At 42.0% G+C, this 9,826-nt stretch overlaps 1 protein-coding gene across 2 annotated transcripts; it reads left to right on the top strand.

Moving 5' to 3' along the window:
• Window positions 1–3,434: 3,434 nt before the first annotated feature.
• On the top strand, window positions 3,435–8,675 carry bag3 (BCL2 associated athanogene 3). Of its 2 annotated transcripts, XM_086165726.1 has the most exons (5): window positions 3,435–3,666; window positions 5,804–6,151; window positions 6,274–6,321; window positions 6,412–6,624; window positions 6,749–8,675. In XM_086165726.1, exons 1-5 carry the CDS (start codon window positions 3,496–3,498, stop codon window positions 7,520–7,522), a joined length of 1,554 nt encoding a protein of 517 aa, XP_086021852.1. In that variant the 5' UTR covers window positions 3,435–3,495; the 3' UTR covers window positions 7,523–8,675. The 2 variants fall into 2 exon arrangements, with proteins under 2 accessions (XP_086021852.1, XP_086021842.1); XM_086165716.1 differs by having other exon boundaries at window positions 3,439–3,666; window positions 6,274–6,624.
• Window positions 8,676–9,826: the final 1,151 nt, after the last annotated feature.

Raw genomic sequence — 9,826 nt, 5'->3', positions numbered from 1 at the left:
ATTGTCAGACAGATGCTGGAATTGGAGCTGCCAGGTAGGGGGACTCGAGGAAGACCAAAGACTACATTTATGGACGTAGTGAGAGAGGATATGAAGGTAGTTAGTGTGAGAGAGGAGGATACAGAGAATAGGGTTAGATCGAGATGGTTGATTGGCTGCGGCGACCCTTGAAGGTAAAAGCCCAAAGGAGAAGAAGAAACATTGATTAAACCCTCTCAGATACTGGCTATGACACAAGAACCTTATGGTGAGCTGTTTACGGCTTTGAAGTGTGTTTTTGTGATTATTTCCCGGTAAGTACAAATACTTCAACTCCAGATCAGAACAGTTAATTAATCTACATGTCTCAAAACGTTTATATAATTAACTCATTATATTGTAAGTTGTTTTAACACTTGTATCAGCAAAGCATTGACATGGTTAAATTTGACTTCCTCATGATTTTGCCTGTTGCGGCTTCTATGTACATTCAGTCTGTCATATTGATTTATACCTCACAAATATTTTTTGGTTGCTTTTTGGAGCTTAGTATATAACTCACTATGTCACTGACGGGTAATCTTCAAGCCCAGCAACTTTGTGGTACTAGCTGGATTATTGACTGAGCTGATAAAACCATTTTTTCTCTGCCATCTACCAACCCTTGTAGATTAGTCAAGTGAGATCTCTTAAAGAGATCATGGGTTTTTTTCAAGTCGACCCTCCCCCTTCCCTGGACCCCTACCAGTTTGCAGATCAGTCGAACCGCTCAACCCTCACACACCTTAACACAAAGGGTTCATATGTTAGAATGCTGTTCATTGACTTCAGCTCAGCATTCAACAAGATCATTACCCAGAAGCTCACTCACAAACTGGACCGGCTGTAGCCCAATGCCTCGATGTGCAGCTGGCTGTTGGACTTCCTGACGGGAAGCCCACAGGAAGTACGGGTCAGCAGGAACGCATAAAGTACCATCACTGTGAACACAGGGGCCCCCCAAGGATGAGTGCTGTGCCTCCTACTGTTTACGCTGATGACACGACTGCACACCGATGCAGAACTCCAATATTTACATCAAGTACACAGATAATATAACTGTGGTTGGCCTCATCGACAATAGAGATGAGACAAACTACAGGAGTGAGGTGAGCCATCTTGCCGTGTGGTGCGGTGCCAACAATCTCTCTCTGAACATGGAGAAGATGGAGATTGTTGTTGACTTCAGGAGAGAACACACCCAGCACACTCATCATAAATATCAATGGTATCAATGGTAATGCCCTGGTGGAGAGGGTGAGCAGCACCAAGTTCCTGGGTGTGCATGTGTGAGGACCTCTCCTGGACCACTTACACAGCGTCCCTGGCCAAGAAAGCCCACCAACGTCTCTACTTCCTCCACAAGCTGAGGAGAGCCAGAGCCCCACCCCCTATCATGGCCATCTTTTACAGGGGCACCATCGAGAGCATCCTGACTGCCTGCACTGCATCCTGCTGTCCCTGACCTGAAAGGCCCTTCGTATTGCAGGTGATCCCTTGCACCAATCACACAGCCTCTTCAGTCTGCTGCCACTAGGAAGGAGACTACAGAATCTCCGGGCCAGGACCAGCAGACTAAAAGACAGCTTCACTCACCAGGCTGTCAGGAAGCTCAATTCCCTCCCTGCTCTGCCCCCTATACTCTTTTGCCCCCCCACCCCCCCACCCCCCTCACCCCAACCAATATACTATGGATTCTGAGATCCCCCACCCACCCATGCACACACCATGGACTCTTAGCCACCACCCCCACACACATGCACTCCAAGCACTGCCCCCCCACCTCCACCGACCCATACACACACATCGAGTCATCAAGTACTGTACCTGCCATAAGATCTCTTCCATGGATTCATTTACTCATTCACTTAAAATGAAAATGCACTGTAAACTGTTGATGCAACTGCACTTGCTACCACTTTTTTTCTTTGCAACTGCACCTAAGCACTCCTGTTACTTAAAAAAATCAAACCCCACAATATCTACCTTAGCATCTCTTGTGATTGTTCGTTGGTCTCTGTGACAAATTATTTATAAATTTTTGTACTTTTGCACCATGGGTCTTAGAGTAACGCTATCTCAATGCTCTGTAGGTGTGAACATATGGTAGTATTGACAATAAAGTTGACTTTGACTTTTTTAACCTGCTTTGGAATATAAGATCAGATTGTGCATTGTGGTGTGTTGTTTTGTGTGTACACTTACCAGCACATGTCAGCAGATAGGTCTATCTCAGTGTTTCATCTAAATTATTTACTTGATGCACCATGCCCTTACTGTACTATTTTTACCAGGACTGATGCAATGTATGTAGACAATATACAAAGCGTCTGAACAGTCATTGGTGTGTGATTGTTTTTAATGATCATTCAATGACTGTTTGTCCGGAACAATAGATTGGTTAACATGGAAGGGTAATTAAAGCTGTTGCTGCATCTTCATCTGGTGGCGCGAGCAGTTTTGGAGCACTAGGATGTGTGACTTTTATATTGCTAATTGGTAAAAGAACTTTTGCAGTATTTTACTTGGTCAGAACTTGTCTGAGTTTGCATGAAATCAACATCCTAATGGAACAAAATCTTCCCCAAAACAGAACTGATCAGTGCTCATCCGTCTCTGCCTGTTGTTTCTTGCATTTATTTCTTCTAAGAGTGACTTTTGAGTGCAAGCTGCCAGTCTAGATTTGCCATACTGTTTTGGACACCAGCTATGGGATTGCAGTCCAGATACTGCATCCTCGAAGAACCTCATGTAGAAGTAGCCCACCAAGATTCTGGTGAAAGCTCGGCTGTTTCAGCTGAATGGAGAGATGATTTGGTTCAATGGATATGCCTTGATAATTTGAACAGTTGGTTTATAAGGACACACTTCTTCTTCTCCCTCTTCTTCTTCTCCTTTTGGCTCTTCTCTTCGGAGGTCGCTACAGCGAATTAACCGTCTCCATCTAACCCTAATTGTAAAGGACACACTACTAGTAGTACTAGTACTAGTACTACTTAGTAATTGTGTACTGAAGAGCAAGCCTATAGCAAGCCTAGAGTGAGTTCCCTTGGACAATTTGTCAAGCGGCAGTCTTGTGTACTTCGGTTATTATTGTTTTATTTTGAACAAGCATGTGGATTCCCTGGTGTCAAGAATAAAAGTTACACATTGATGGTCACTGAGGTCCCCAACAAAGCTGACAAAATCTTCACCGTCAGCAGAAGAGAATATGAGCATTGTGTTGAATTAATCACGATTGTTGATCATGAGTAATTCAAAGAAAAAAAAACGAGTCATCGCTGGGACTTGGTTGATGTGTTAAGAGGTCTGCGACATAAGTTCGGGAACCCATGCCACTGTATCCAGCGCTGTCCACCCCCTATGTTAATCCTGCTATTTCGAGAAACTTCCAGCCCACTTTTCCACGTCACTTAAAGGAATCTTTAAAGCGTCCGTCGCCCGTATAAAACGTCTCAATATTCGACACTCAGCAAAATGAACGGCATGAAGACACACTCTCCGATTCTGAGCATGGCGAGCAATGACAACGACCCGTTGCCCCTCGGATGGGAGGTAAAAATTGACCCTCAGACTGGATGGCCCTTTTTTGTGGACCACAATAATCGCACGACAACCTGGAACGACCCGAGACACGACACGATCAAGGTAAATAGAAAGGGGGGTGGGGAAATTAACCTGCGAACTTAAGTTGGCGAGGCGACGTTAGGGCGACAGCTGTTCCGACCGCGTCATCCCGCACCGAACTGCGTTGACTGAACGGCGCGTTTTCGGCTGGGAAAGCTAAAGTGGCCGGAGCCCGGTGCCACATCACTGTCAAATATTAATCTCGTTGGCCACAGGCCTTGTTTGGCACCGATGCCACCCCCTTACACACAGCTCACAAGCCTATTATAACGGCTGATCAGCACTGCTATGTTCCGTGTCATGATCTAAGACTAAAATTACGCGATGACTCAACGCTGCAGTACGTTGAGGCTACCTTAAATGAGCTACTGGTATTTTGATATTTTGGTCATTTCAATACAGGGATCGCTTGCGACGTCATCCGCATTAAACTTTTTTGCCTTACATGGCTCGACGCGGTTCCCGGTTGGTTATGTTCGGCGGAGTAAACCTTAGTGATAAAGGCGCTGCCCCCACTCCCGCATAGAAATAAACAGACGAGTCTGGGTTGAGCCCCCCGTGAAATGGTTGAGAGTGGGGTTCACTTGCTGCCATTCACTAATCTTTCGTCTGAGGGGGAGACTGTTGTCAGAAGTCAGTGTTCCGAAGAATCTGCTGGAAAGGCACAGCTGTCAGGGGATAAAATTGGTGCAATGCTGCTGGCAGGCAGCGTGAAGCGTCCCTGACTGAAATGGCAGCGGGCAAAAGGTCGTTCATGGCTATTTCACAACTTTGGTCTTTGATGAAAAACCAGTGGATTACCTTTACGTACTTAACCCCCCCAATCGGTTCCATTGAGGTTTTCGGGGGTTTCTGACAAAACCTCAGTCATTTGTACTGAACTATGAGGGGACCTGTTGCTTGTAAGCCTCCTTGGCTGTCATTGAAGGATGTTAAGTGACTTTCTTCATTAGAGATTATACAAAATATTAAATCCTGGGATGTTATTTAATATTTAACCTGCAGCTGTAAGTCAAGCGACATGTAATTTAGGATAGCTCGTGGTGTTTTTCAGAAAATGAAAAGGTGTGGTCCCACAAAACTGAGTCTAGGGAGAAATTCCGTCATCAAATCAAGTCCTGCACAATTCCTAACAAGTTCTGGATTTCTGAAAAGCCACCACGCCAAGGCAATATGGATGGGAAGACATATATAAGATAGTATTCAAAGGCCTGCTCTTTGATATTGATTTATCAAGGTATTTGCGCAGGCATTGAAAATGAGATGTTCTCATGTTTTATAAACAACAAGCTGTCAAGTGAATTTATGAAGCAACAGAGTGATTTAGACTAAATCTACTTGATAAGCAGTGAATTGTCACAAATCACAAAGCAATTTGAAGTAGATTTTGACACTAATCTCTGTCTAGATACTATGGATCATCGTTTTAATTATTGGAACACTCTTAGAAAAGCACCCCCCCCCCCATCACAATATATGGCAGGTTGGTGTTGGCTAAGTGCACGGTATCATGTGGGAAATATCAATCAGACAAATGAGCTCATCAGTTGTCTATCCAGAAATAGTCAAATGTTAAACTTCTTGTTCATGAAAAAATCACTTGCATTTGTCAGATACTCAAGATGGTGATACTTTTGGCATCCAAGTGTAGAAATAGGACATTTTAACCTTTGCAACTATCTGTGGCCTGAGAGCACTAAACATGAGACAGTTTGGTACATTTTGGTAGCTTTTACCGTTTGCTGTTTTGGGTTCACCTGATTTAAATGCATATATCTGTGGGGGAGTAAGTACCTGAATAATTTATGAGTTACAAATAGTGTCCTTCCCTCTGCTTGTATTGTGATCTAACTAACAAAAATCAAACATTTGGTAAGGATTTTTTGCAACTGCACAATTAAAATAATTACCTTTAAAATGTTTATCATAATGACATGTTACTTGAAGTGCCGGGATGATCTTGGACTTGCTCTTGTGATTTACTGTCAATTTCTTTGCAATTGTAAAAAACAACCAGTAAAAAATCTATTTATGTCTAATCAAAAGGGCTACTGATTAGTTATATTGCTTTGAATATTATATATTTTTTCTGAATATAATAATGTAAAGAATTGAAATGGTATTTGATGTTTTGTAATAAAGATGTTCTTATCTTCAGGTCAGAGAAGTATCAGCAAATGGACCCAATATACCACCAGAACCAAGTCCCCAGGAGCCTCTGAAGGAGCCACAGAAGACTTTTGTTAGGGAGATGAAGCACCCGATCCTTCGCCCAGGCTATGTCCCAATTCCAGTCTTCCATGAGGGTGCAGAACTTCAGCAGCAACCCCACCCTAGTTATTCTTACATCCATCCAACCACTGCACAGAATATCCGGACAGATGGATGTATACCTTCTCCGACACCAGGCCTGCACTGCAGGCCAAGATCGCCTTTACACAGCCCTTCAGATAGCTGCCCCACTGAGCCTGTAAAGGCTAGCTCGCCTGTTTCACAAACAGCAGAGGTTGGTCTTTTGACTAAAATACAGAAATGCAGTAACAAATCAAGTATCACACGTTTACATTTTAATAATACTAAGTGAGCAAATATTAAACAGTTGGTGTTTCAATTTAATCTGTTTTCAAGGTTTATGCTACCCCGCATTATCAGCCTCCACGACCCAGCAGCACTGGCCTTCAGGCAGGTTACATCCCTATCCCAGTGATCCATGAGGGTGGAGGAGGACAAACACAGACACAACCTCAGTTAAATCCCTCCGTCTACTCTCAGCGTGTCCCCTACCCAGAGAACCAGCAGCCCTTCCATCGCCTTCAGACAGATGAATGGCCCAGCTACCCTGCAGTAATGCAGCCTCCCCGGGAAAGGTCTTCACCGATATTGTTACCCCAGCATCGTGATGCAACTACTGTTCACCTACCACACCATATAAGAAGCCAGTCACCCATTGTAACACAGGTGTTGGGTGAAAGACCGCAGGTAATCTAAAGTTATTCCAAATGAAATACAACTGTCCTGCTTGAGCACCTAATATATTAAAGGGGATATTTTTTCTCATCTGTGTATTGTATGCCATTCTAATTATTTGTTTTAAAACTGTCAGGTTCAACCACACATCATTATGAGAGACCCAGTTCAAAAAGTGGAGACAGAGCAGCATAGCCCTCAACCAAAGCCAGAGAATGCACAGCCCCCTCAACCACTGCACACAGAAGCTGATGTCCAAAAGCCTCCACAGCTTCCAACTCAGCAACCTCAACAGTTTCAGCAGATACAACAGTTTCAAGTGGGTCCACCTCAGGCATCTCCACAGCCTCTGCAACCTGAACATTTACCACCGCTGCAGCAACAGTACCAGCATCCTCAGAAACCAGAGCAACCACAACAGCCACAGCAGCAACAACATACTGCAGACATCACAGTCCAGATACCCTCAAAGCCTGAAGTCCAGGACAAGCCAGCTGTTTCTGCAGACGTCCCATTTGCAAAGGGGGAGGTTGAGCATCCTCAGTGCCCTGTCCACCCTGGCTTGGCAAAAGTACAGCAGATAGTTGAGAGGGTTGCCAAACTAGAGCAAGAGGTGAGATGTTTTGAAGGAAAGAAGAATGATAAGAAATACTTATTATTGGAGGAGCTGCTGACCAAAGAGCTCTTAGCACTTGACTCAGTTGACCCGGAGGGTCGTGCAGATGTACGACAGGCAAGACGAGACGGTGTGCGTCATGTTCAGACCATACTGGAAGAACTGGAACAACTGGAGGAGCAGCCGACCCAACCTACTAGGGAGCCTCCAAATGAGAATGCCCACCTGACACAGAAACGAGAGTCCACCATGATTTCAAAGGAGGATGTGGAGATGGCAAATGAGATATCATAAGCACTGCACACTTGATAATGGAGGGGGAAGAAGGATGGCTGGCTGTATATTTGATAGTGAACAAGTCTACTCCAGCTTAGTCTCTGCGGCATTTGTGAAAGTTGCATGCATTGATCAGTGGCATTGGTATGTCCTGCCATTCAGCACATAGTTAATGGGAACGCAGTCATGTTTTCAAACCAGTGTTGTTGCCTTCTGTGTTGTGCCAATGTCTTCATAATAAGACAGATGTCATGAGTAAGGTATTGAGAACAGTTTTTAAGTCAAATTAAAGTTTGAATAAGAGGCCTTTATCATCAAATGGAAAAAATATTTTCTTAACAAATGGTATGTGTAGTTGCCTTTGGTCTTGATCAAATATTGTATGAAGCTTTCCTTATTCTAGTGTGCACATCAATAAATCAATGAGTGCAAACATTGGGGCTTTAAAGCAGAACTTTCTGCAATACTCAGTCAATATAGCGTTTTCCTCTTTATAGCCATGTAAGGGCTGGGTTGTCACAAAACACAAAGATGTTAATCAATTGCTGCGTTTCAGGTGACTATCTGATATTGCCATCTCTGCACTTTGCCATCATTGAGTTGTTCCATGCTGGTGTATTAGCTGCACTTCATTTGAAATATATAAATTTCACAGTTTGATTGATGTGTTTTGGGTGTTTGTATATGGTTTGGTTTTATTGTAATTTTCCAAATATTATATCTGTATTTATATACCGTATAATATTTTCGTACCCCTATGAATGTGTACTGAGAAATTGACTTGAGATTATCAAGACAAGAAACAGTTAGCACTTTGTGCTAATTAGTCATAATTTAAATTTCTATAACGTCCTTGTATTACTACCAAAGCCACAATCTGTAAAGCACCAAACAAATGCAGTCCAAGAGCCTTAAAAAACCCTGCGTAATTAGTCATTTAACCCATGCACAAAAATTTCAAGAGGATAACAGCGTTCCTTGTGTGCAGATGAATTTACGATCTAACATTTGTTTTCACGTTTGTCAGCAAAATAAGCAATCTTAAATGTAGTGTCACTGCCTGAGCATTATGGATTGTGGCTTAGTGTTCACAGGTGATGAGTAGCAGAATCATGCATTGTCAAGAGCAAGTTGTGTTGGTATGGTTGAAATAAAATGTATTTGACATTAATTTTGAATATGTGAGCTCCCATTCATTACACAGAGGATAGACTTCTTTAAATTGACGGCATACTTTTTAAGTTCTTGTTTTTTTAAGTTACCATCAGTTTTTGCCTGCCTTTAATTATTGCCTGCCTTGCCTCTAGCTGAGTCATCAATGAACATGTTGACCTTTAAATTTGTTGTGTGTGTGTGTGTGTGTGTGTTGTGTGTGTGTGTGTGTGAACATTAATATGGCATGTGAGAATGTTTATTTTACTTCTACCAACCAAATTGTACTCTTGAAGTGAAAAACCAGATAACATTCATGCCCTAACTCTCTTACACATAAATCCACTTTGAAATTACCTCTGATTTTGCAATTGGGTAGTACAGTCACACAATGCTATGCTAACACAATACTGGCTTTGATAACAACAGTGTACTGTGATATTACAATATTGTACCATACAACATGATAAAATCAATCAAAAATTTGTATTTTCAGTAATGAGCCAATTCAAAATGATATTGCTACCTTAATTTGGTTACAGTACTTTTAGTAATAACTCCAAAAAAGGCAGTTATCAAAAACACAGAAATATGTTAAAGGTTTACACACACACCACCACCACCACCACCATGCCATACATTGTGTTAAGACATTGAAACCCTGAGACATTTAGTTTAAAAAAAAACCCAATACATTTTATAGCCTATGTCTAGGTCTATTCTTATTGTCTTATGCATACATTAAAGTGTGGCTGAATATGTAGGAAAGAAATTCCATGCAACCACAATGATATAAAAGATTTGAAGTTTTGGGGATAGTCACACATTTTTTAATGCATTTCTGGATTACAATGTCTAATCGTGGTCTCTTGATTTCCATTAAATTAATACAACCCTTGCCAAAAGGAAGGGAGCTCGTACAGAAAGTATTTTTTTTCCCTTGCATCACTTCCCCTCACCTTTGTTTCCTTTTTTAATTCAAATATCATCTCAAGATACGTTTAAAAGTACCGAAGGCCATCAAATGGATACTATTACAACACATTTTTTTTTGATCGAAGGCAGCTATTTAATATTTTGTTTCAGTTAGAGAAACAGTCGTCTTTATCTTTGAGTTTTAGGAATAAGCAACATAGTTCTTACAGCATAACAAAAATATTAAAAACATTT

This window comes from Fistularia commersonii, chromosome 2 (assembly GCF_037954325.1).
Source record: "Fistularia commersonii isolate RoL2024-O1a breed Wild chromosome 2, RoL_Fcom_v1.0, whole genome shotgun sequence".
NCBI classification, from domain to species: domain Eukaryota; kingdom Metazoa; phylum Chordata; class Actinopteri; order Syngnathiformes; family Fistulariidae; genus Fistularia; species Fistularia commersonii.
The sequence above is the reverse complement of the archived record's forward strand: the minus strand, read 5'-3'. Positions and strand labels throughout refer to the sequence as shown.